Source organism: Alligator sinensis, unplaced genomic scaffold (assembly GCF_000455745.1).
Source record: "Alligator sinensis unplaced genomic scaffold, ASM45574v1 scaffold681_1, whole genome shotgun sequence".
NCBI lineage: Eukaryota > Metazoa > Chordata > Crocodylia > Alligatoridae > Alligator > Alligator sinensis.
Window position 1 is genome coordinate 588,723 of NW_005842315.1, and position 27,934 is coordinate 616,656.

Genomic DNA, 27,934 nt, shown 5'->3' on the forward strand with positions numbered 1-27,934 from the left:
CCTATATGGAAAATTCTCAAGCAATTGCAACCCCGTACTAGAAGAAGACCCCATGTTTAAAGAGATCTTTGCAGAAATACCCATCCTAGCCTTTAAACAAGGACCGAACCTCACCAATCTCATCACCAGAAGCAAACTTCCTATGACCCAAAGCACACCAACTTTATCCAGACCATGCCAGGACAAGAAATGTAAAACCTGCCAACGTATCTCCACCACTCCCACAATAACCACACCCCACAAGTGAACCATCACCGTTCTGCATCTCCAGAAATATCTTCTCACAACACAGCCACTCTCTCTCCAATCTCTCAGTTCTTATCCTCAAAGGGAATTTACAAAACACCATTTGTAGATGAGCCTATGAACTGTACCTTATAAATCTACTGGATACAAGAAATCATGGACTAAATATAGACATTGGATTTATGACACATTATAACCTGCCTGACATCTGATAACCCCAGGTAACCTCCCTACATTTTAGCAGCTACAGTCTGTCACCAGTTCAACATTCCCCCTTCCCCCCACACCTATTGTCTCCCATGGCCTCTGATCTTCATGGCTACACATTTGCATATTCACAGACCAGCATTTTGCATATTGGCTTCTATTCCATCTAGGAGAACACAAAACACCAGCAGACTCTCCCTATGCCTGAAGAAGGGTGTTTGCACCTGAAAGCATGCAAAGAACAATTTTTCCAACTATTTAGTTGGTCTAGTAAAAGATATCACATTTACCCAAATAACTTTGTCTGCCTATGTTTTTAGAGACCAACTCGGCTACAACCAACACGCCCTATCATCTCTGATTCACTACTGAGATAAAGAAACCCACCTCCTATTGGCAAATGATATCAGCTCCATTTTTTGCTTGCCAGATTTTCAAACAAGTACCTTCATGTTTCCTCCCTTGTTAGTTTTCACACTTAGGAGAGCTTGCTAAAAACCTGCCCAAAACTATATGTTTAGCCTTCTTTAAATCCTCCTTAACATTCTCTTTTTTCTCGATGCCTACAGAATACTTGGCATTGGTTAACTGAAACTGTTCTGAAATTGCTGTCCATCTTGTTCTTCAATACTGTTTCATTGTGTTTTGTGTCCCATGTACAAGTTTATAGTCATCTGTTGTTTTCTGTCTTTCCCTTAGATAGTAAGACCTCTGAAACAGGGATATCCTTTATACTCCATATTTTCAAAGTGCCTACCAACAAGTAGGGGTCTAGGTCAGGGATGTTAAACAATGGGCTTCTGGGCCACATCAGACTCACACAGCTGCTCTATTGAAATCCCTGGGCTACCACTGGACCACCAGAAGTTGGGAGGTGGAGCTTGCCACAGAATTTGGAGGCCTTTGGCCCTGCTGGCCATTGGCAGAGCTGCCCCCAACCCCTCCCCTGGACTCACTGTTGCTGCCAAACCTCTTGCCCTCTTCAGACCCACTGCTGCTGCCACTGTTGGACCACTATACCCCCTGCCATCATCATGATGGCCATGGGAACCATCCCCATGCCCTTGGCTGGATCTGGCCTGTGAGAAGCCCTGAAATTTGAATCCAGCTGGGGCCCTCAGTTGAGTTTGATACCCCTAGTCTAGATTGACAAATGAGGCTCCTAGTCACTATGGTAATACAAATAATGTATTACTTGACATCATTATAATAAATAATAATCTTATTATGTAGGATACACAGGAACAACAATATTGGTGGGGGGAGGGCGGACTCCAAGTAGGGAGGTTGCCAAAAAAAAAAGGGATTTCTCTACAGCCTCTGTGATGACGAGTGGCAGCTCACCAGATCTTTCAAGCTAGCTGCTTGCAGTCGGTGCTATTACAGTGTCTGACCACTACATAGTGGAAGAATTGATTTGGAATGGATTGAGCAAAAGGAGATGAAATTGAGTAAGCACACAATTGGTACAATAGTTACTCTTCAATTTATTTTTCTAGGTAATTATCCTAGAGTGGAGTGACATAAACCAGTTCAACGCTGTGCATCATTATCTATTCTACTTTTACTACAAAGTACAATCAAATTTACTCTCTGGAACAATGGTTTTCAACCTACGGTCTGTGGACCCCTGGGTGTCTGCAGACTATGTCTAAGGGCTCCACGAAAGATGGCCATGGTCAATCAAAAGTATGTGAATACCTACACTTACAATTCAAAGGGTTCACACCTCCGTCTGAGGTTTCCAAAGGGGTCTGCACCTCCATTCAAAATTTTTTCGGAGTCCACAAATAGAAAAAAGGCTGAAAACTACTGCTCTACTAGTTAATGTGTGTGCAGGTGCATTTTCCTTAATTCTTAGTTAAGACATGTCAGTAACACAGATCAACAGATGCTATTTTAAACGTGGCATCCCTTTAAAACTGACTGATTCCTACCTTTGCTGTGTTGCAGTCCTTAAAACACACATATTGTTTTCATTTGGCCAGTTTTCTGTCTGCCACAATATGCAACCAGAAGAAAACTCCATCTGCTTCCTGGAACATTCAAACTAATACATCACCATATCTGAGTGTCATTCCCCATCTGCTACACAGACTGCCACTCATTATATCTAATTACTTCTTCTAAAGCTGTTTAAGCCTATCAGTATCAGCAATTCACTCTACCAGGCTAGCTAGAGGTGGTGAAAGGGATTTCCACGTGAAGTGTACAATAGATAAGATGAAGTATAGATATCATGTGGACATGACTTTTATTACTTCTTAATCATTATAGCCACAAATGAAGATGTCCTAAAACTATCTAGGTGAAAATAAACCCTTTTAAAAAAATGTGAGACTAAATCACAGTTAAACTAGCAGTTTCAAGATGAATTAAATATAATTATTGGCATTTTTTCTTTTGAAGTCTTGCACTTGGAACAGAATAACTGCATGCACAAATGCAGATTGGGGAATAACTGGATAGGCTGCAGTACTGCAGAGAAGTACCCGGGGGTACAGTGAACCATAAGCTGAATAAGAGCCAACAGTGTGCTCTTGTTGCAAAAAAAGCCAAGAGTGTCCTGAGTTGTACTGACAGGAGTGTTACTTCCAAACAAGGGAAGTGATTCCTTCTTCTCTATTCAGCACTGGTGAGGGCTCCCCTGGAGTACTGTGTCCAGCAAGGATGTGGACAGACTGGAAAAAAATCCAGTTCAGGGCAACAACAATGATTAGGGGCCTGGGAGGCAAGACTTGTGAGGAAAGGCTAAAAGAACTAGGGTTATTTAACCTAGAGAAGAGAAGCCTGAGAGGGGATTTGATAACAGTTTTCAAATACCTGAAGGGTGATTATAGAGAGGATAGAGATGGGCTTTCCTCTGTGGCCATAAGGTGCAGGACCAGGAACAACAGCCTCAAGCTGGAGCAGGGGAAATTTAGGTTGGGGATTAGGAGGAACTTTCTGACTATGAGGGTGGTGAGGCACTGGAACTCGCTACCCAGAGCATCTGTGGATTCCCCATGTTTGGAAACTTAAAAGCGGGTTAGACAGACACTTGGCTGGGATGGTTTAGTCTGTGATGATCCTGCCTTGAGCAGGGGACTGGACTACATGACCTTGTGAGGTCCTTTCCAGCTCTACTTTCCTATGATCCTAATAGGCCAGGGGCGGGCAAAATACGACCCGTGGGCAGGATAGAGCCCGCCAGGCCATTCTATCCAGTCCCTTTTTGAATCTGGTATACCTCCAGCTCCTCCTGTGGCAATGAATTCCACAAGTTAACTACGTGTTGCATACAAAAGTACTTTTTTTGTTAGTTTTAAACTTCCCACCTACTAATTTCAGCAGGTGTCACCTAGTTCTATTATTCTGGGACTCAGTGAAGAACAATTCCCTGTTCACTTGGCCCATGCCCTTCATAAATTTATAGACCTGTCATATCTCCCTCAACCTTCTCCTTCCCAAACTGAAGAGTCCTAGCCTTTTCAGTCTCTCCAGGTATGGCAACGGCTCAATGTTCCTGATCATTTTGGTTGCCCCCTCTGTACCTTTTCTAATTCTACTACATCACTTTTGAGATGTGGGACCAACTGCACATTGTATTCAAGACGTGGGAGTATCATAGATTTGTATAATAGCACAATGATGTTCTCCGTTTTGTTGTTAGTTCCATTCTTAATGATGCCCAATGTTTTATTGGCTTTTTTGGTCACTTTAACCCATGGCAGCAGAACTTGCCTCTGTGTAAGAGGGAAAAAGAGAGGTAGGTGTATGTATTGGACTAGTGGTTCCTCCAGTCTTCTGTGATAGACCATCTTCTGTTGAGTGTGGGTACCTGGGTTAGTGAATATCCTAGCTATTATATCACCCATTCCCACTATATCAGATAACAAGAACCTATTCTGGAGTTCTCTGAAGAGATAAAGTCTCCCGTGGTAGTAAACTGTGCTTTCTCTCATCCTGTATAACATCAGCAGGAGTCCCATCTGGTTTTATATATAATGCAAAAGTTTGTGTTGTGTTTATAAACTCTGCAGTAGTCCATGAGGAGACCCTTCAGGCTTGTTTGCTCTGCAGGGGCACAGATGTACTGCCTGCCTTGCTTCTCTGATACAGTATTTTCAAACCACCAGTCCTACTCAGGCCCTCACTCTCCTGCCTCTTATTTAGCGTAGTGATGCTCAACCTTTCCAGCATGCAAGTCAGATGAGTGGGGTGCAGCTGGTCTGCAGGCCAGATATGACAGATGGGGCCAGGACTGGGGCCCTGTGCTGGGTTCACCCATGTGTGCCGGATCTGGGATCGTGACCCAGTGCTGTATGCCGAGTCCAGGTTTGAGTGCCTGCACTGCATGCTGGGCCTGGGGCTGAGAACCGAGCCTGCACACTGGTCTGATCTGGCACATGGGATTGTGTCATCTGCTCCATGGGGCTGTCCATGAGTCCAAAAATATATTGGTGCAGGGAGCAGTGGCAGCAGTAATTCCCATGGGAATTACTGTTGTAATTAATTAATTAATTAATTACTGTTCCCATGTGGATTACTGTTGTATCCCAGAGATACAACAGTTAAGCTTAGCACTGCCTCCCCACTGCCAACTTTCTGGGACTCCGGGAAGCCCCCAGGCTGGATGACTTGGGTGTGTGTGCTGGGCCATAATTTGAGTAGTACTGACTTCGGGATACTCAAAATGATACTCCTCCTTCATGGAGATTACCAGGAGAACACAAGATGTCAGAGAACTCCCTGACAAAATACCTCACAAAATACCATATTTCCTTACATATAACATGCCCTAGAATATAACACACACCTTGTTTTCGAAAGACAAAACAAAGAACAAAGGTCTTTCCTTGTAGGAAGTAACTGAGTGTCAGCAGCTAGGGAGCAAGGCCTGACCCTTGTTCTCCTCTCTGAGTTGCATGCAGATTTTACTTTTACTTCTGCCCATAAGAGCAGAAACCATTCTTACCATATTTTTTGCATATAGTATGTATGGAGATATTCAGCAGCTATTTATTTGCAGCAATGTGCACACTGTAGTTAAGAAAATATGGTAAATCAAGTTAAAAAATGAATCTCTCACCCTTCCCCAAATTAAATAGAGGCACCAGTCTTTCCTGAGATTAATAGGATAAATGACTTCTGGAATGGCTTGACATTTTTAGAGATGGTATTTACTAAAAAAATGTTAAAGCAACTGTGCAAAAATGAAAATCCATCAACATTTCAAATCATCCTATCATGAGACAGCGTCTTAGATTATCCCAAAACATTCTTAAAAATACCATTGCTGACATTCAAGCAGTTATCCAAAATTTCAAATGGATTGATTTCAGTTGGAACAAATTAGAAGAAAATTAAAAGCTTGGGGGTGCCAGACTGCGGAAGAAAAGAGTAAGACTCTGGAACTCTTAAAATTTGGACTCAGGTTTGTGTGGCTGTAGAAACAGGGACTGGGTCCAATTCAACAAGTAGAATCACTATTGAGGTCCCTTCTGATGCTAACAACTATGAAACCTCTGAAACTTGAGGGGTTTAGATATGGAATTCAGACCCATTTTTAACCCAAATAGGAATTATGCTAGCAAGGTTGTTTTTAAAGCTGTTGAAAAATGTTTTTATTGAAACATTTTTTGATTAAATGTGTAATTTTTATAAAAATTGTCATGTATTGAAAATGCCTCATCTTTTAATGAGTTTTCATCTAGAACACCTGAAACAAGTCACGTTGATAATGTTGAAATGGTTTATGGTAGCATTTGTGAAATGGAATATTTCAAAGTTTTGTTCTAAAATTACTTTTTAGAACAGAATTTGTTATTTATAGTCAAAGAAACATTTCTAACAAGTTAAAAAAGGTCAAAATTTAAATAAAAGGCTTTTCTTTTAGCAATGGGGACTATTTCATTTGACCCAAACAAGTGTTTTCAGAATTTTACTTGGCAAGAAATTTCCAGGGGTTTTGCTTTTGTTCATTTTGGAAGAGAAGAATTTTTGAAAATGTGTCATGTCCTGACACAGTAAACCTACTGTGGCAGGACACAGTTTAGTTTGTGCCTGCCACTTTAAGACCTGAGCGAAGCAGCCACCAGGTGCTTGATTGCGGTGGCCATTTTAGATCCTTGGTTGCCTATATAAACAGATCAATTGCTTGCTGGCAGGGAGGCAGCAATATTGCCTGGCTGCAAGGCTGCTTGTATCATCCTGGAGGTAAAGGAGGAGCTGTAGGGGATGGCTAGGAGGCTCCTGGTCCTGGGCATCACCTAAAACTGCACCCTGCCAGGAGTGGGTGGCCTGGTGGGGCTCTCAGTAGTGTGGGAGCCCCTAGGAAATGCCAGGCCAGTTACCACCCTGATGAAAAGAGGGTCAGGGCACCTTAACCCCAGCTCCCATAACCAGGTGGGTCACCTGCTAATAGGGCCAGAGGACAGGCTGCAAAGAGAGAGTGGGGCTAGAGGCTCAGAGGCCTTGATGTAGAGTACCCTTGACTGGTCAATGCTGGGGGCAGGACCAGACCGGTCAAAAGGGCCAGGGGCCCACCACAAGGGATGCTCAGAGCTGAGGGCCTGGGGTTCTGACTGGCCTTGGAGGTGATGCCAGGGCCTGTGTGGCCAAAGGTCCTGGGGGGCCACGCCTGAGAGGGGAAATGGTTCAGAGAGTCAGGCAGCCCTGAATGAGGGTGGGGTAGGCTGCCTGAATGGAGGGATCTAAGAGGGGTCCTGGTCAGAGGATTCTGGGGCCCAGTGTGGGGGCTGGTGATGATAAGCACGGTGGATGCCATCTGCGAAGCATGGGCTGCGGTGTAGGGGAGGTATGGAGCCGCAGATAGCACCCCCTGGCATCGGGATAAGAAAATGGGCAGCCTCCTGCCTAATTAAGATAATTAACTAATTAACAACAAGGCATGGCAGGAGAGAAGGTGGGCGGTTGCCTCAGAAACAGGTGGGCAGGGCCATTGGTAGACGGGCCCAAGAAGGCCCCCTGTTACACCTGCCCTCCTCTGGTTGTGCCCCATGTGCTCTAGTATTGTATGCCCCTTCACATCCCTCATAAGAAAATTGCTTACTGGCTCGTTTGCCGACCAACTGGGCCCCCCTACGGGTGAATCCCGCACATCTTCTGCAATGTTATAAGACTTGGTCTGGGAATTTAAAAAAAAAAAATACAAAAAGTGCAAGTGAAAATATAATGGTAGAATGCGAAAGAGAGAGAACAATGTATGCTTAAAGGCCATTCATTCAGCACGGCCTATTTTAAATGTATTTTGGAAGTAGATCTTTGAGACAGAGAGCATTTTTCCAAGGTTTCTGGTAAAGTCCTGGGGCTAAATCTGGAGATGTGATGAGTACTTGCAATTCTCACTGGGATAAATGAGGCAGATCTCATGGTTGTTACAAGTTATCGTTCATGATGGAGTATGAGAGTATCATTGTGCTGCAGCCACTGGAGTGAGGCATACCAGCTTTAAACTAGCTGTCTATTAGCAATCTAGCCACCAAAACAGATTGCTTAGCATAGCTTTCAAAGTAGGGTAGATTTGCCTGCACCAAACTTTGTGTTGACAGACTATAGCCAGCATCTGAGCGAGGTAGCTCAAAGCAAATTCAGGTACCTCTACACCACTCTGTAGTCATTGCAGTGTAGACAAGCTCAGTGCAAACACTGCCACTGACTCCATGGTGGGAGGAGAATCAGCTTCTTTAGGTCAGCGCACTCAGAAAAAGTCCTGTGGGAGTCAAAGCACTACGACCTTCCCTGCATGTGCACAAGGGTGTGCGTGAAAAGGCAGGGTCAGGATGGAGAGGGGTGTGTGCCAGGATCTTCCCCAGCTTTGTGCTGCTCATCTCATACAATGGTCGATCATAATAACAGCCCCAGTGATCAAAGATCAATCACTTCCTGTTTCCTCTGGGGAACAAATAGGAAATTAGGGCCATTTTCCCTTCCCTGAGATTCCCAGTCAAGCTTTCACTGCGGCAGACAGACCTGAGACTGACCAGTCTCTTCTGGTGCTCTGGACTGGCCCATAGGCAGGGCTTTGTGTGAGAGGCACAGTCTACCCCAGTGGGACTGGGACTGAGAAAATCAGACTTCAGCATCTGCCTCAGAGTCACCTGTAGCCCCTCACTGTACTTATAGCTGTTGAAATGATTCCTTGAAAAAGAGGAATGAGTAAATACCACTCCTTTTAAAGCACAACCTAACATTATTTCTTAATACACTTTATTACTGTATTTACTCAAATCCAAGATGAGGTCCCCCCCCCTCCATTCAACATCAGGGAAAGAAAGCCCCTCATCTTGGATTTGAGTACAAGGTAGGGGGTATAGATGGCTGCTGCAGGCTTGGGGTCTTAGCTATAACTGCTGCCCCCATCCTTCCATCTGCCTTGCATTCCCACCACCACTTACCCTCAGTTACAGCTCCAGCTCTGGCTGTGGCCCCACTTTGGCCAGACCAGGCTGCAGCAGCACTGGTGGCAGCATCTCTGGCTCTGGCTTTAATAAGGTTTGGGGCTGGGGCTGGAGCTGCCACTGCCACAACCACTGCTGCCTGGCTGGGCAGAGGCTGGGCCCACCATATGCTCCATGCCCTGGCCTGGAGTAGAGCCAGAGCTGGAGTCAGAGCTGCAGTTGAGGATAAGTGGCAGTGGTGGGTGGCAGGTGCCAGGGGGCTTGGGTACCACAGAGGGGAGCAGGCAGCAAGGAGCAAGGGCTGGGGGAGCAAGGGCTGGGGGTCAGATCACTTGACTTCCCCACATCTTGTCCCCCATCTTCCTCCCCCCCACCCCCCGCAACGTGTTTTCCTGCCACTGTTTGCCTCTCTGCTGATGCTCACCCTACTGCTGCAGTGGGGAGGGAGGAAGAATTTAAGACACCCCTCCATTAATTAGATTCTGTACAAGAAAAATTATAACAACTTTATACATTTTCCCCATTTAACATCTAATAATTGGGGGTGGGGTTATCTTAAATTAGAAGTCAGCTTGGGTATGGGTAAATATGTTAGTTAAGAAGGATTGAATTTAATATTTTATTGGAAGCCTCTTTATGTTCCACCAAATATACCACAGCAAAAATAAATACCATGCTCCAGGGTTGATGGTTGTAGCCTTGTTGATCTAAGGACATAGGCAGACAAAGTTCTTTGGGTAAATGTGGTATCTTTTATTAGACCAAGTTAAATAGTTGGAAAAATTGTTCTTTGCAAGCTTTTGGACACAAACACCCTTCTTCAGGCACAGGGGGAGTCTGCTGGTGTTTTGTGTGCTCTCCTGGGTGGAACAAAAGCCAAAAAGCACAATGCAGGTTTGTGAAAATGCAAATGTGTGGCAGTAAGCATCAGAGGGAATGGGAGACAATAGCAGTGAGACGGGTAGGTTGGGGGGGAGGAAAGGAGGGAATGTTGAACTGATTATAGACTATAGCTGGTAAAATGCAGATGGGTTGTCTGGGATTATCAATGGCAGGCAGGTTATAATGTGCCATAAATCCCTTGTCTATATTTAGTCCATGATTTTTTGTATCCAGTAGATTTCTGAAGCGAAGTTTGTAGGCTCATGTATGAAAAGTGTTTTGTAAATTCCCTATGATTAGAATAGAGATTGGAGAGAGAGTTGTTGTATTGTGTTGTGTATTTTTGTCTTTGATAGATTTTCCATGTGCGCTTATTCTGGTACGCAGTTGTTTGGTTTCCCCGACATAGTTCCCATCAGGGCATTTGGTGCACTGGATGAGATGCATTACATTTCTGGAGGTGCAGCTGTAAGATCCAGGAATGGGGATGGTTCTGTTGTGGGGTGTGGTTACTGTGGGAATGCTGGAGATGTGATGGCAAGTTTTATAGTGCACTAAATGCCCTGATAGGCAATACATAGAAGAAACTAAACAACAGCTGCATACCAGAATGAACGCTAACTGAAAATGTATCGAAGGTAAAAATATCTGGTTACCTGTGGGTACACACTTCTCACAACACAACCTCGCTCTCCAGTCTCTCAGTTCTAATCCTCAAAGGGACTTCACAAAACACCATTTGTAGATGAGCCTATGGACTTCACTTCATAAATCTACTGCATATAAAAAAAACCCACACACAGACTTAATATAGACATTGAATTTATGGCACATTATTTATAACTTGCCTGCCATCTGATAACCACGGGTAACCTTGCTACATTTCACCAGCTACATTCTATCACCAGTTCAACAGTCCTCTCCCTTTCCCTTCACCTACCTGTCTTACACCTGTTGTCTCCCATTCCCTCTGTTCCTCACTGCCATGCATTTGTATTTTCATAGACCTGCATTTTGCACTTTGTCTTCTATTCCACCCAGGAGAGAACACAAAACACCAGCAGACTCTCCCTATGTCTGAAGAAGGGTGTTTGTGTCCAAAAGTGTTCAAAGAACAATTTTTCGAACTATTTAGTTGGTCTAATAAAAGATATCGCAGTTACCCAAAGAACCTTGTCTGCCAGAAATAAATACCATATTTACTTGATTAGAAGATGAGTTGCAACCCCACTTAACATGGTGGGGGGGAGTCCCATGTCTTACAATCAAGCACAAGGTACCAGCAGTGGGGTGGGGAAGATGCTGCAGCTCTGGTCCGAACTTGGGACTGGGGCTGGTGCTGGGCATACCAACTGCCTGCCCTGCTGCCTCTGCACACCCTGCCACTCCACCCCTGCAGCCCCAGTTCCCACCCCCCCACACTCCTCCCTACCTTTGCTGTGTGCCAGCGGACTCTGTCCTTGCTGCATCGTGGAGCACAGAGTACATGTTCCAGCCTGGCCCTGTAGCAGCAGTGCCGGCTCTTTGCCACTGCTATGGGGCCAGGCTGGAACCATGATCCATGCCCCAGGCTGAAACAGGGATACAGCCTGCTGGCACACAGCAAAGGGTAGCAGGGCAGGCAGGGGAGAGAGACTTTTGTGGGGGAGATGGGAGAAAGAGGGTGGGGATCTGAGGCTGCAGGGGCAGAAGCAGCATGAAAGGGAGAACAGGGGAAGAAGGAATTGGTTCAGCCTTTTGTTGTGGAGGGGGAGAAAGTGTGGGGGGGGGCAGGAGGCCAGGGGGAAGCTGCCTGCTTTTCTCACTGCCTACCCCCCACCTCCACACTGCCTTCCCCCTAGCACCCTCCCCACTACTGCTTGTTCCCCACTTTCCACCACTGCCTGCCCCATTACTGCCCCCAGCTGCCTGACATGCCATGTTCCCCCCCTGTCTCTTCCTCCGTCTTGTTCCCCACCATTATTGCCTTCTTATCACCTCTGCCCCCAAATCCTGCACTACTGGGGTGGGAGGAACAAATTTAAGATGATCCTCCAGAAATGTGATTCCATAAATGGAAAATTATAATAAATTTATACATTTTCCAAATGTAGAGTCGAATTATTGGTGGGTCGTCTTGCATTCAAGGTTGCCTTGTATTTGGGTGAATACGGTACTGTGCTAATTTATGGCTTTGTTTTTAAAATATAAATACAAAATATAACATTTCTTCATGATAATGAGAATTGCCTAGCTCTCAGACGTGCCAAGTGCGCTCAGTTCCCACTGAAGTACTTTGAAAATCAGGCCACTCTGATGGATGTGCTTACATGTGGATTTAGATATCTAATATTAGGCACTCAAACATGAAAAGTTGTCCCAGTTCTCTCAGTTAAGACCCACTGAGTGAAACTGAGATATTTCAGTTTACGGATTTGTATCAGATCCTTTTGAGAACAGCTCTTGAGAATACTTGGAAGTTACCACTAACATACCCAATGAAAAATTTAGCTAAAGTTTGAAAAAGTTAGTCTTTTCCCACTGGAATTGTTTTCCCTGTGGAGTTATTTTAGCATCTAACAAGTTCATGTACCATCTCACAAGTTAAAATGAGCTTTTCCTTAACACATTATTTTCTGTCCTTTTAAACTACAGTATAACTAGGGTGACCATATGTCTTGGGTTGGCTGGGACAGTCCTAGATTTTGGAGGCTGGTCATGACTAGCTGGTGAAAATTAAAATGAGTGTCCTGGGTGTGGGACGCAAGGCACAGAGGCAGAGGGGCAGGGATGGTGAAATAACAATTAGTGTTAATAGGACTTCCTACTTCACATGCGATTGTTAACACCTGTGAAATAAAGAACAATGGGTTGTTACTGGGCTGTTGACTCCCTGCAGTCCACAGCAGTCAAGGGGGCTGCAGGGGCAGGCAGCACCCCAGATTTCAAAGTGTCCCATATGGTCACCCTAAGTATAACCCATTTCAATGCATTATATTCACTGTAAAGCCACTGAGAACCTGTATTATAATTTTAATGCTATAAGAAAATGCAGCAGAGTAAGTGCTATTAGCTAAATCCAACAGATTCACAATACATTTAGAAGTCTCTTTCTGATTGTAAGTCCTCATTTATACATACATGAATGTTGTTCAAAATGATAGCATACAAGTGCAAAAGTGGAAGCTGGATGTTGGCAATTCAATTGAAATAATTACTTACATGCCGTTGGCCCATAGTTGCTAAGCTTGACCTGGAGGATAGAACTGCCCTGTTCTTCACTAAGATAAGTGTTCATAATGGTTATAATAACTGCCAGTCCCCACCCCGGGATTTCCTGGGTTAATCAATAACTCCTGCCATTATCTTAATTTTAGTCATGAATACGGATGTGTGCACAACTGACATTTGCTCTAACATCCCAAATACCTGACAACTCACACAGCTGGGGGCCGAAGTTTGGATGATCAGGAAGCAATTGACAAAACTGTTAGTTCTTTATTTTAACTACTGTATGTTCAAATGCAATTATCTTGTTCCTGTTTATAAGTCAACCCCACATTTTCAGGTTCAAGTTTATGAAAAATACTTTTTCCCTGGATTTAAGTCAGTAACTACAGATAAAGACCTTGCACTGCTTTTGTTTGGCCATCTTCTTGGGTTGTACCGATCCTGGAGCAACTAGCGGTACAGTGAGTGCGCTAGAACTCGGAAAATTCAGCAGCCTTTCTGTAATTACTGTATTTACTTGAACACAAGATGAGTCCCCCTTATTTAACATGGGGTGGGGGGGGGAAGCCTTCATCTTGGATTGGAATACAAGGCAGCAAAATTTGAGAGACAGTTGCTGCCTGACCCTTCCCCTGTCCCTTGCCGCTGCCACTTACCCTCCAGATCCAGATCCAGGTCTAGCACAGCTCTGGCTCCACTCCAGCCTGGGCCATGGAGCACATGGTTGCTTCAGCTGCAGCATGGCCATGCAGCAGGTGGGAGGGGGGCAAAAGTGGTTGGGGGTAGAGGCTTTGTGGGAGGGCGGGCAGCTGGGGAAGAGGCAGTGGGGGCGCAGTGGTAGTGGGGGGCAGGCACAGGGGTGTAAGTGGCTGGGGGACAGGTGCTGGGGAGCACAGGCACTAGGGGAGCATGAGTAGGAGCATGGTGGGGCAAGTGATGGGGGAGCAGACAGCAACGGGACCTGAACCTGTTCAGCCTTCACAAAAGAAGGCTGAGGGGGGACCTTGTGACTGTCTATAAACTCACTAGGGGGAACCAGAAGAGTTTGGGGGAGACCTTGTTTCCCCTAGCGCCCCCCGGGATAACAAGGAATAACGGCCACAAGTTGTTGGAGAGTAGGTTTAGATTAGACATCCGTAAGAACTACTTCACAGTCAGGGCAGCTAGGATCTGGAACCAACTTCCAAGGGAAGTGGTGCTGGCTCCTACCCTGGGGGTCTTTAAGAAGAGGCTTGATGCCTACCTGGCTGGGGTCATTTGAGCCCAGTTTTCCACCTGCCCAGGCAGGGGGTTGGACTTGAAGATCTACAAGGTCCCTTCTGACCCGACTTCTATGATTCTATGAAGGGGACAGGATGTGGGGAGGCAAGGGGCATAGGTCACAACAGCATTTGACTCCCCTACTGCCTGCCCCTCTTCTATCTCTTCTGCTGCACAATTTAGAAGAATCTTGACAAATTGGAAAGCTGGCCTGGAGCCAACAGGATGAAATTCAGTACAGTACTGACAAATGCAAGGTGCTACACTTCTGGAAGTATAATCAAAAATACAAATATGAAATAAGTGACATCTGACTGGATGGCAGCACTATGAAGAAGGATCTGGGAGTCTTGGTAGATCATAGACTCAATATGAGTCTTCAGTGTTATACAGCTGAACAAAAGACAAATGTAGTTTTAGGATGTGTCAATAAAAGCATTAGGTGCAAGACACAGTAGGTGATAGTTATGGTGCCTCTCTACTTGGCACTGGTTAGGCCTTATCTGGAGCATTGTGTGCATTTTTGGGCTCCACATTTTAAAAAGGACACGGAGAAGTTAGAGAGGGTCCAGAGGTAGGCAACAAAAATGATGAAGGGCTTGGAAGGTAAGTCGTACAAAGTAAGACTGAAGGAGCTAGGCAAAGTCAGCTTGTGGAAAAGTCACATAAGAGATAACATGATAGCAGTCTTGAAATGCTGTAACCATAAAGAGGGAAAACACCTCTTCTTTCTTGCTGCAGGGAGTACGACACAGACCAATGGCTGGAAGTTGGAATAAAGTAGGTTTTAGATTGGATAGATTGGAAAAACTTAACTGTTAGAATAGTGAGGCAGTGGAAAGGACTGCCTAAGGAGACTGTGGACTCTATCACTGGAGGTGTTGAAGAAATTAGGCAGCCGCTGGTCAGGAATGATCTAGGCATAGCTATGTCTATGTTCTTTTATGGGTATTTCCCATGCTTCTGGGGTTTGCTGGTTGCTGCATGTGAAGGGTCCTCCTGCCTTACCTTTGGTAGGTTAGTGTGTTATGTCTTTTGTGCCAGGACTGACTGCGTAGTTTTGCTACGAGGTTAGACAATGGATTTGTATAGGATGGTCTGGATGGTTCTGCCTCAGGCAGGGGCTGGACTAGATGATCTCTTGAGGTCCCTTCCAGCCCTACTTCTCTATGATTCTCTCACTCAGGTAAATATGTTAAGATGAGTGCTTTTCTCTACCATTTTATACCACACAATGTGTATTGAGTCACTTTGATAGGACCACTTGCAAATAACACGGAAGTGGGAGCTCGATAACACTCTCAGGTACTACCAGATGTCCACTGAAATGGACTGGGAAGAAAATATATGACAACCCCTTGTATACCTTCAGGGAAAGATTAGTGCAACATATTAACCAGTTGACACAAATGTTCATAATTACTGTTTACTCCTTATTTTTTAAGTGTATTCAAATATCACTGAACTTTTTACAAAGCTTATGGAATATGGGACAATACACAGTTATTTTTGCCCTGATTGGGAGGCAACAGGGTAGCAAGTAAAGCAGAGGATCATGTACAAAAGAATTAAAATAAATGATGGATCGAATCAGCAAGGCTAACCTCTGTATGGAAATGCCCATTTAGAATCTGCAAAGATGCCATTGTAGTACATTAGCATGTACAATTACCAGCCTCTGCATGACACCTGCAAACATTTTGTCAATTTAGTTTATGAAATGATACTTGAAAATTTTGTATATGATTCAGCACCTTGGAACCACCCAGCTGGAAGATTTATTTTTCTGCTCCAAGGGTGGCGGCATTGTTAATATCCCTTACATCATGTCATGTTCCAGTTATTGTTCCTGCTTTCATCCAGCAGTGGTGGAAAGTAAAGGACTATTATAACCATATATACCTGTTGAGCTCAAGCAGTAAACAGGCAAGATGGATGAGGACAAATAAGAAACAAAGAGGCAGATTCAAAATGGTAAGCCAGGCATGTAATTGGGATGTAGCTAGAAAGGCAAAAACAACACAGATCAACCTTGCTCCTGTGGTTACAAAACCTCTTGGGCTTCTGAATGTATTCAGTGCCTCCATTGCGGCCTGGAAAGATCTCCCATCTCCTTGGGAAGTGATCTAATCCCTAAGCTAAAGAACAGGTTAGGTAGAGACATCCACCATCTCTCCTGCTGACGCCTCGCCAGAGGGGAATTCTGAGATCTGGTCCCTGCTGCCAGGGTTATTTCTGTGGTTTACCCAATGCCTCTCTAACATAAAATAAATGAACAGTCCAGAAAGCAGGAACTGGATTGTGCCCTTGTCACTGGTCAAGAGTCATGCTTCCACTTGCTTGCTCTACTTTTTATCCCCATGACTCTTGTATCCATTTCTATACAGTGGTTCAACTTCATTTGGAGGAGTGGGAGGTGGCCCCACCTAGCCTATTTTATGGCATGATGTCTAGAACACGCTCCAGCAAGTGAGGAGTATGGGTTGAAATCCCCTCAAATGAGGAAGGTCTGAAATCCACATTTACCATTGTGGTAAACAATGATGTTGTACTCTCAGACCCTGCTGTATGGGCGTGAAACTTGAACAACGTATCAGAAACACCTGAAAGCCTTGAAGTACTACCATCAACAATGTCTTTGGAAAATCCTCCATATCACTTGGAAGGACAGAAGAACAGAGATGATCTATAGGAAGGGTGTAAGGAGCTAAAATTTTAGCTAGAGAAGGGATTCAAAGGACTGAAGGACACAATGGAAGTTGGTCTCCTGGATGAGAAATTTGGTCAGCCAGGGGACTTGGATAAGACAGGACAGATATTTTTCCACATTTATTTGTGACCCAAGGAGGTCCAGAGGAGGCAGATGAGATTTTGTATTTCCTGAGATGGAACAAACCTACTGCTTTTGTAAGGAAAAACTTCTCAAGAGGTTTTATGGCTTGGTTTAACTATAGCATCATAGCCCAAATAATTTTTGGGGCAGAGACTGAGTTATCCAGATATTACACAGGATTTGATATGGTATGGGGACAGCCATGAGTGTGAGCTGACCAAAATACAGTCAAGGATTAGAAGAAGAGGGGAAGAAGAGACCCCATCTCAACCTCCAGAAGATGTGTTCCTGACATAGCCAGAGGCCAATGAGGCCTTCCAGCGTGAATTGGCATGGACCAATTTATAGATGCTCAGCTAGCCTAGGACTTGTGGATGAACATTAGTGAAACAAGGTATCATTGGTATCATTTAAAATGGTCTCATTTCACATTTGGAAGTCCTCAGAGATCCAGAATGGTATTAAAATTCATTGTATGAAGATGATACAGTAGAACTTGGATCATTTGTACCCAGATGTTTCACAATCCACTTAATACACAGCGGATTGCTGAATGAAGGACAAGTCACTCAGCTGTTTACTGCTGTTTCTCCTTCAAAGGAGACTCAGTTGGAGCTCACCAGTGGTCCCACACAGCTGATCAGAGAAGGGATAGTCTTTGAAATGAAATCTGAAGCAAACAGTTTGAGCATCTCAGTAGTTCTTGGTAGCTGTTTGCTGTGACTATATATACCCCTGGCTTTGAGCACTCTCATCTTCATGGAGGTTTGGGAACCTAGTCCTGTGAAGTATTCAAGTTCTGCTGGAAGGCCTTATTTGAGCACCTGGGAGCTATGGTAGATGTTTGTTGTCTCGACTACACAGTAGTTCTAAAACTGAGAAATGTTGGAGGAAAGTCTAATGAATGCTATGAAATACCTTCCAGGGTACAATGCACAGAGTGTGAGGACAAAACAGAAATAATATTGTGCTAGGTGTGCTTGACTCCTCTGCTCAAGACAGCAAATTACTATGATGGTTGGATGATTTCAGTTGCCTAGCTGCAGCAATCTGAATCATATGAGGGGCGGCAAGCACAATGACATATCTATGCAATAAAGTGAAAAAGTGAGGAGAGAAGGTATTCAGGGGAAGGGGAATCCATTCTGTGGAGGACTTTGATATCTCCAACTCTGGTCATGTTCTTAATTTAGAGTAAAAACGAAGTGTCAAAATTTCTCTGTGAAAGGAAATGGAGCCTTAGCTCTGGCAGAGCACATGCAGGGTTGGCCTGGAGCCATGGCTTCAACTTCAAAGCAGTCCACAAGGTGAGCTTATGAGGAGCTGTGTGGGTAAAGCCAACAGGAGACCGAGCTCTAATTCTGCCCAAGTTCCATTAGGACTTTGTCCTTGCATTGCAAATTCTATGACCGACTCTGAAAAGGAGAAAACTGATTTATAGACAGCCAATACTGATGATAGATACACAGGGACCTCTACCGCCCTGTCAACATGAGTGATCAAGTCATGAGTTGGACAGCAAGAAATTATGGGATACTCTTCAAAACCAGGAGATGCTTAAATCTAATGCATTACTTTGTCTTTTTCCTGCTTTCTGACTCTTCAGGGGAAGCTGGCCACCCCCAACTTGTATGTGAATACCTCAGGCTTAAACATAACTGTAGATACATGGATAAAAATGCTACCTTCACTGACTAAGGGGGATTCTGCTTATCCCCAATTTTGAGGGGGATTCTGCTTATCCTCTTATATGCCCTGGGGTGTGAGGAGAGGCTTCCTCCTGAGCTGGGCTGGCTAGGCACTTAGACAACTCTCCATCTCCTTTGCTCAGGGGCGACGTGTAGGGGGTGCACGCGGGTGCATGTGCACCCCCTGAGTGTGGCGATGCACCCCCACAAAAAGGCGCTGCCAACACTTGGCAGCGCCTGCAGGCGGTCACTGCTCGCCACCCCACAGTTGACACTGCCAGCGGCATCTGCGAGCGGTCCGTGATCCCCGCTGGCCTCTGCCACCGTGGCCACCGTTCCCTCCAGTGTCTGATTCTGATTCTGCCTGCTTCGTTCACTTGTTCACTTCCTGCCTTGCCCCCTGTTTAGTCTCTTATTCATCACATTCTCCTTTTTTTTCACCTTGCCATGCTCCCTACACTGCTCTGTCTCCCCCTGCTCCCTAGACCCGCATGTATCTGTCCCCTGCTCCTGTGTTCTACCCTGGGGGTTGGCAACCCCTTTGGCCTGCAGAGCCATGTCATTACTTTCTCCAAGGTGTCATATATGCAGGCTACTGCAGGAGAGGAAACCAAGAGTAGTATAAGACTGAGGGACATGAACAGAGGTGCACCGAGGCTATTACCCTGTTGGCCTGATCCTGAGAAGTGCTGAGAATCTGGAACTCCCCAGGATCTGATTGCATCATAGCTCAAAATACAGTCTTACTCTTGTATATTGTGTGTGGGGGGTTGTGGTTGAAGAGTGTGTATGGGGGTGTGTGCAGTGTGGGTATGGTGGGGGTGTGTGTGAGGGAGGATTGGGAGGTGGGTGTGGGGTATGTGGGAGGGTGTGGGGTGTGTGTGGGGTTATGGTGGGTGGGAGCGTGTGGATGTGTTTGGGGGTAGGGTGGGGTGCTGTGGAAGGGTGTTGGTGTGAGTGGAGTTAAGGTGGGGAGTGTGTGTGTGTGTAGAGGGGGTGGTCCTCGCAGTCCCTGGAGTGTGCCAATCTGGATCTGCATGTGGTGGCAGTGAGTAGGGCCAGCTCCACCCAGCTCTATTGCACTCAGCTCCCTGTGCTCCCACCTCAGTCCATGGCTGCAGGTCATGGCAGTGTGCCGGGCAGCCCCACCTAGCCCTGCAATGTGCAGCACCTGCCCAAGTCCCTGGCTGCACATGGCGGCAGTATGCAGGGTCAGCCCCACCTGGCCCCATACCATGCAGCTCCTGTGTTCCCCTCCCAGTACCCAGCTGCACATGGTGGCAGAATGTGGGGCCAGCCCCACCCAGTCCCATAGCACTCCCATCCGAGTCCCTGGCTGTATGTGGTGGCAGTATGTGGGGTCAGCCCCATAATGTGCAGCTACTGTGTTCCTGTAGAGTGTAGGGCCAGCCCAGCCTGGCTCATAGCACATGCCTCATTAGACAGAGGTTAGAACCAAGGCCCTGTGGCTTCAGAGCAGTAGTGCTCAGCCTTTGGGCCTGCCAGCCAGATGAGTGGGGTGGGGTTACTCCACAGGCAGGATTGAGCCCCATGCCAGAATCAGGCCCTGGGGCCTAGCACCTCCTCCTCCTATCCTCACATGCTGGGATTGGCCCCCAGGGGCCTGGCCCTACCCCATCCCACCCAAGAGTGCTGGGATTCGGTCCTGAGGGCTGGGCACCACCTCCTCCTACTGGGATAGGGCCTCAGGGGCCTGGCATAAACTACTCCAGATGGGCTTGGTCCATGAGAGCCTGGTATCACCCCTTCCGACCCCAGTACACAAAGATTAGGTTCCAGGGACCTGATGCCACCCCTTCCCAGCCCCCCAAATGCTGGGATTGAGCCCTGGGATGTGATGCCACCCCTACCTGGCCCTGGGGGTGGGCGCCTGATCCAACACACAGGTGCTGGGGTTCCTTGTGGGTCCAGAAATTTGGCAGCAGGAGAGCGGTGCTACCACTGCTTTAGAAGGAGTTCTCAATACAAGATCTTAACAGAGGTGAAAAATCACACGACTTTTATTAGGACTCTTATTTCAGGAATGTCCGTGTGCAAATTTCAGTCAAATATGCACCTTAATTTAATGCTGCAATTCTGCTGCATAATATTTTACCCCACTAATAGGAAAAAATCTTGCTTATGTTCAACTAGGTCTGGTTTTGGACTCTGACCATATGTTTGATAGCTCATCTCCAAAGACTGTCTGAAAGTTGTTCCAATGATTTGAATACAATGCAAGCTTCTAAGGAACCAATGAAGTGTTTATACTGTATTGCCACATCTGAACACTTGTGCTCCCAGACAGATTCCCCAAGCTGGATCTTACAAGAAGCTGTTGTTTAAGGAACGCCAACTTCAAATATTTGTGCCACTAAAATGAAAATTTGGCACAAAACCATCTGTAAGGAAAATGCCAGGCTCTGTCACAGGGTGTGTCAAAATACTGTTATCAAAAAGCAAACAGGCAATACCAGCTGAAGACTTGTACCAGCTTAGATGACATCAGGTAAGAGATGAAGGACTTTAGATTTATTACTTTTATAATTTACTTATAAACTACGAGTGTGGGAAGAGGACCCAGGAAAATCTAGCAATGTCAGTGACACAATTTGAAGAGTTGCGTATGATGGATTTATTCTGACCAAGCAACTGAGCGCTAAATCCTCAAAGATACTGGTGCTTAGGCATTGCAACACTTAACCCACAGATGCCCGGCTTGTGGGAGCCTCAGCACTGAGTTGGGCCCTCCTGGTCCCTGAGGAAGAGCCTAGGAAGGTTTGCTCGGGAACCAGCTGAGCTGGGAGCCTCTTAAAAAGCTTGTTACGCTTCAGACAGCAGCTTCGTAGGTCAGTATTAGCAGTCACCTATTGCAGTTGAAATAAAACCACTCCTGTCCTTAATTCTAATACCGAGAACAGTTTAAACAGATAACAATGCTGAGAAAAATTCTGCCGAGGGGAAAGATGGCAGCAAGTCTCAACAGCAGTGTCAATACCACATTCAATGACTGGAAAACCTGGTACCCGGATCAGCCGGGCGTGACAGGTGTCTGTTTTACTGGAAGTGACCTGATTTAGTACACGGCAGAGACTGGGGCTGCTGCTCCCCCTCCCCGCCCAGCCACACACTCCCCTGCTGGAGCCAGGGGACACTTGGCAGGGCTGTCAGTACGTCCCCAAACCCTGCACAGCTGGGAGCTGGGCCCCACATCTGGATGTGCACAGCTGTGCTGCTCCCTGCCCCAGTAGCCGAATGGTGCTGGGTGCAGAGCCCGTTGAGAAGGGCACAGCGGCCACGTGGCGCGGGCAGCCAGTGACGCCACCGAGGGCGTGTCTTGGAACGCTTGCTCCCGACACTGCGCAGGTGCAGCCGCGCCCCCATGTTCACGAAGGGAAAGGAGGGCCGAGCGCCGGAAGTAACGTGAGGGAAGCTGCGGTGCTTCCGGTGGGCGTGACGCGGAAGCGGGGTCTGGAGGGGCGGAGCGGGGAGGCGGCGTGGCTGGAGCGCCCCCCGCGGCGGGCTGCGAGGAGCGCCCGGCCCGGTCCAGCCCGGCCCGGCCCGGCCGCGCCATGAACGTCGACGTGGAGTTCCACATACGCCACAACTACCCGTGGGGCCGCCTGCCCGCCAGCGTCAAGCAGGTACCGCTCCCCGGGGGCCCGCCCGCACTGCCCCCCAGGCCTGGGGCGCGGGGATGCCTCGGGGGCCTGGGCCCCAAACCTCCCCGGCGTGGGGCTGCCCCCCCCCAGCGCCTGGAGACCCTCAGCTTCAGGCACCCAGACTGCTCTGGGGCGGGCGGGAGCTGGGGGGTCACGGGGACGAAATTGTAGAGCGCCAGGTGTTCCCCCAGCTCCTTTGGTCCGAGGAGTTTTGCCTCCTGTCCAGGCCGGGGCTGGAAACATAAATCCTTTGGTGCGGGAGAAGGGGGAAGGGTGCGGCGAGAGATGCGAGCGGCGTCAGTTTTGGGGCAGGAGCAGGGGAAGGGTCTCGCAAGAGGAATGAGCGGTGTAAGGTCCGAATTCCTTGACTTGAGGCTCAAAGAGCTGGTGTGTACGTCTCCCATTCCTGCGGCGTGTGCGTGGCACCGCACGTGCGGGTACCCGTCGCTTCACGTCGTCCTGTTTTGTTGTTACGTCGCTGATCTGTTTTAGAGGACGCGTTCGCTTAACGTCGCGCGATGTTCGGCTATTGTGTGGTTTGGCCGTCGCCTGCTAGTGACGCAATTGGGTTCGCTTAACATTGTTTTGCTTAATGTCGCGTTTTTCAAGGACGTCGCTACGACATTAAGCGAGGAGTAGCTGTACCAGCAAAAGAGTGTGGAAACCTCCATCCGGATGAAACTGGTTTAGTGTGAATTGGCTGGGATTTAAATCCAGAATGCGGATAAAAACGCGTTTGACAGGCTTTTCGTATTTAAATCCTGACTGCGGATAAAAACGCGTTTGACAGGCTTTTCTGAGGACCAGCTGGAGCGCCTCTGGCTTCTTTACTGTTCTTCCATCCAGGAAGAGCATGCACCACCTGCATGTGCTTCCTGAGCCTGACAAAGGGTATATAAACCCGAAAGTTTGCTAAGAAGAATTTTTCCAGCTATTTGAGTTGGTCTGTCTTTGAACGTTAGGAAGTTTCAAAGTTTGCTGTCGGTGAAAAGATGGCAGCCGGGACTTTCTCCGCTCTTTGGATGCCTGTGAAGACCTGGAGACTGCACTGCAATGAACTTCTCTTCCGGTGGTCAAACCAGAAAAAAATGTCCTTACTTTCAAAACAAGCTGTCTAGGGAAGTCAAGTAATCTCCTTCAGTGGAAGTTTCCAAGAAGAGGCTGGATCGGGATCTGTCGGGGATTGGTTAGGAGCAATGAATGCATCCTGCATCTATGAAGGGAGTTGGAATAGATCAGGTTGCTCAAATTCCAGCCCGGGGGCCAAATGCAGCCTGTGGAGAGATCACATCTGGCCTGTGGTGTGCTCCCCATGGGGCAGGAAATTTGGTGGGGGAGTAGTAGTAATTGATACGGCCACCATCTACCCTGCCAAATTGCCAAACCCCAGCTAGGCTACACCCTCCCCTGCATCTGGATCCAGGCCAGGTCATGCCCTCGGGACCACCCATGGAATCTGGCCTGCAGATGGATGGGGCGCTGCCTGTCTGGCCTGCAGGAAGAGGAGTGTGAGCACCACTAGAACAAATGGTGCTTAAGGTCCCTTCCAATCCTGTAACTGCCTTGGGCATCCTGTAGCAAAAATCAGATTATTTACTGGAATTGGTTAAGTTCAGGTTGCAACAAATTGTTGTTTTGCAGGGGGTGGGGGCGGCAAATCAAAGCTTTTAAAAAGTCAGCTATACAGAACTGGTTTCACAACTTGCATTTGAAGCATTTTTCAAACATTTATTGAAAATAATACAGCAAAATTTAGAACAGTTTAATATAACTTGTTCGACCACTTTTAATCGTTACTGTTTTCTAACCACTTCCTAGAATTTTCGTAAGTTCAGGTTTCTCAATGACTTTTGCAATAAGATAAGACAAAGGAGGCAAAACAAAGGAATAAGTAGTATCTTGAAAAATCTCACAGGAGTATTGTCAATTGAAGAAATTAAAACTAAATAAGAGCGTGTAAATAAACCCATTAACAATAACCACAAGACCATACTTCTTTTTTTATCTTTAGCTTGGGGTCATAAAAGACCTGCGTTCATTTTTTGGGTTTGCCACAGCTCTGTGACATGAGGCAAGTCTTACTCTATCCTCTGCTTCAGTTAATCCATTTGTAAATGGATAACAGTTCAGTATATTACAGGGCTAGTATGAGAATAAAATATAGTAGTGATTGTGAGGTGCTCTGATACTGTGATAAGATTTGGAAGAATCTGCTAGGCATCTTTATCCAGAAGTATGTACAAAAGTATGTGTGTGGGAAGGGGGGATAGGGGATGTCAGCAAGTAAATGTGACAGCCTGCTGAGAATCTCAGGTCTGCTGCTGGGAAGAATGCCAGGATTTGCCCCTAGTTGCTGCTGGGAGTTTAGTTTCATCATTCATTCATGCTGTACAAAAAGACGCATCAGTCTGGTTAATGCATGTCTAATACGTGGCAGGGGGTCTCTGTTTCTTACAGCATCTTTCTCTAACCCATAGTTGGTGCCCCGTTGTCTAGTTTGTTTTTGTTTTGTTGTCATCCTTTATTTCAAACAACCATAGTTGTTCTGCTGCTCTTCATTGGCTTTCCCAGCATTCTCTTAGCAATATGGAAAGGACATAATTCTTGACAGAACATTGGCCAGAGCTCTGCTAATTTTACTCTGCTGTTGCTTGGTGTGGAAGCGATTCTACTGATGATGCACCACTGGCATATGTGTAAAGACTGGTAGAAAATGGGGAAAGCAGTGTTGCATCCGTTTTACATTTGGTTTGTTGTTGGAAGCATGACGAACTTGGGCTCTAATTTTGCAATCAGTTCTGTGTGTGGGTGGAGTCCTCTGTCTATATGGTGTTGGTATAAAGGTTGTGCAGATCCAGACATGTAGTTTCAAATAAATTGGGACCGTAATTTATTATTGAACAAATGAAAGTCTTAACATTTGTAGAGATTGATTCTTTTGACCTCCAAACTTCTTGGGGAACCTTCTTACTTGACATCAATGTAAAGAATGTCCACATTCAAAGTTGCTTTAGTTTCCTGAAACCTGGCTAACCTGCTCTTACACAAAATTTCACAGGTTTGACTAAGGCAAGCCCAAGATGCTGACATTAAAGATGCTGAATACATTCTACTGAAGTGGTTAGTGCTTCACAGGGTGCTTAGTCATACAAAATGTGGGCCATCAAACTGTTTCTGGGATCTGATATTCCTTTTTGATGAGAATTGTGCTTTTATAGATGTTCTTTCCCCACCACTTAAAATATTCAACATGAATTCAGCTGGATTGGGTAAGAGTAGGCGTATTTTTGTAACAGCTAAGAATGCAGTAAGTTACATTTTTAGTGTATATCTCTGGTACCAGTGGCTTGACTAAAAGGACTTATATTTCCTAGGGTCTTGGAAACTCTCAGAAGGAATATGAAAAGCAGGTTGTACTCTATAGTATTCGCAATCAGCTACGATTCCGAAATAATTTAGGTGAGTATGATAGTGTAACAACTTTAAATAGATACTCATTCTACTCCGTACGTCTTTCCATACATCTTGTGATCTTTAATAGCTTCTAAAAGTATGTCACTGAAAACTGCTGCCCTGTAAGAACCAACCTTGTATTGGAGTTTTAATGGAAGAGTTAAGTAACAGCATGGCCCTAAAAGGCTGCCTCCCACTAGAAAAAGCCCAGAGATGCACAGGAAAGAGAATTCCTTGCTTCCAAACCCCTTGAATGATCATTTCTGGGCTATTTGGTCCATGCTGTTTTAGAATTCCCATTGGCTTCGTGCTCGCTTCATTCACTTCCTCCTTTTTTAATGGGCAAAACTTCCACAGCTGGAAAGATGTTTTGCTGGCATCTCCATTTACCTAGTTTATTTTATTCTCTCTGGGGTTTGTTTGCAGTAGAGTAGCGTGCTTTCTGCTGAAATTGGATCTGTAGGAAAATGAACTGTGGGCTAATTTTATCCTTGCAGAGTATACAGAATTGTTTTTTACAGTATAATCTTTATTGTTATATTTTAGTTGACTTTAAATTATTATACTTAGGTGCTCAGCATTTTCTTTTGAAATTTTGCTCATGGTAGGGTTAATTATTAAATTCATATAACAATCTCCAATTTCAGCCTGATCTTGAGAAGTTCTGGGCAGCCATGGTTCTTACAGAAGTTAATGAGGGTTGTGGTTGCTTAGTACCTCTTCAGTTAATGTAATACCATTTGAGACAACAAGGTGACAGAATATTAATGTGTATCTTTTCTTTTTTTCAGTTAAGCATGTAAAGAAAGATGAACGCAAGTACTATGAAGACCTCTTAAAATACAGTAGAGATCATCTCATGTTGTATCCTTATCATTTGTCTGACATCATGGTGAAAGGTCTGAGGATAACACCATTTTCTTATTACACGGGAATAATGGAGGTGAGTCTGGGGACATAGTTAAAACAAAGCTTTTAGTAGAGATGCACTGATAAAGATTTGGGCTGATACCGGTGGGCGATTTATTAACCAGCGTATCGTGGATACCAAACCGATTGCTGATATGCAGCCTGGCAGCTTTTCATAGATTTCATAGACATTAGGGCTGGAAGGGACCTCGGAAGATCATCGAGTCCAGCCCCCTGCCCAAAGGGCAGGAAGTCAGCTGCGGTCATAGGATCCCAGCAAGATAAGCATCCAGTTTGCTCTTGAAGGTGTTCAATGTAGGCACTTGAACCACCTCCGGTGGCAGGCTATTCCAGACCTTGGGGGCTCGGACAGTAAAGAAATTCTTCCTTATGTCCAGCCTGAAACGGTCTTGAAGTAGTTTATGACCATTCGACCTAGTTGTCATCCCTTGGGGTGCTCTGGTGAACAAACGTTCCCCCAGATACTGGTGGTCACCCCTGATAAACTTATAGGTGGCCATCAGATCACCCCTGAGCCTGCGCTTTTCCAGGCTAAAGAGCCCCAGGGCTCTCAGCCTGTCATTGTAGGGTCTGCTTCCCTGACCTCTGATCATGCGCGTGGCTCTTCTCTGGACTCTCTCAAGCTTCTCCACATCTTTTTTGAATTGTGGAGCCCAAAACTGGATGCAAGCTTGGAAAACAGTGTTCTGCTGGTAAGTCTGTTGAGGGGAAGGGGGGGCGGGGGGTAGATCAAGACACTCGCAGTGAGGGAGGGAGTGGGGTGGGGTGCCCTGCTCCGGCTATGCCCCTGCCCCAGCCACGCTCTCTCTCCCTCATCGTGGGGGCTTCTGTCTGCATGTGCCCATCACGAATTTACTGGCTGGATGCTGCTCTGCAAGCTACTGGTCCGCATGCATGCATGTGGCATTTATTGGCAACATTATCGCCTACATCAGCCAAAAAAGCCAATTGCTGATGATGTCAATTTTTAGAGGATTACAACCGATACATCAATCTCTTATCGGATCAGCAATGATATAGGGAAAATTGACAGCATCTGAAATTGGCTTTTTTTTTTTTTTTGCCTGATGTGCCTGATTTGGCCGATAAACGGCCTGTGCATGCGCACAGCTGCAGCCTGTACATGGAAAGGAGCACAGCCCAGTGGCTTGCAGGGCAGGA

The 27,934-nt window shown here is 46.1% G+C and overlaps 2 protein-coding genes across 6 annotated transcripts in view; one reads left to right on the plus strand and one right to left on the minus strand.

Moving 5' to 3' along the window:
- ANXA13 (annexin A13) overlaps positions 1-5,146 on the minus strand; it is a 35,142-nt gene extending 29,996 nt beyond the window's left edge. Inside the window, exons 1-2 of the mRNA XM_006028469.3 lie at positions 5,114-5,146; positions 3,987-4,178 (exon numbers count right to left, since the gene is read on the minus strand). Coding sequence (XP_006028531.1) covers positions 3,987-4,178; positions 5,114-5,146 — 225 coding nt within the window. The remainder of the gene's footprint in view (positions 1-3,986; positions 4,179-5,113) is intronic.
- Positions 5,147-22,187: 17,041 nt separating this feature from the next.
- FAM91A1 (family with sequence similarity 91 member A1) overlaps positions 22,188-27,934 on the plus strand; it is a 51,377-nt gene continuing 45,630 nt past the window's right edge. For 4 of the 5 annotated variants that reach the window (XM_025209891.1, XM_025209892.1, XM_014522188.2 and 1 more), the window contains exons 1-3: positions 22,301-22,372; positions 25,765-25,849; positions 26,635-26,786. In XM_025209891.1, the coding sequence (XP_025065676.1) occupies positions 22,301-22,372; positions 25,765-25,849; positions 26,635-26,786 (309 nt within the window). Of the gene's footprint in view, positions 22,373-25,764; positions 25,850-26,634; positions 26,787-27,934 lie in introns of all 5 variants that reach the window. The other variant, XM_025209890.1, reaches the window with a different exon arrangement.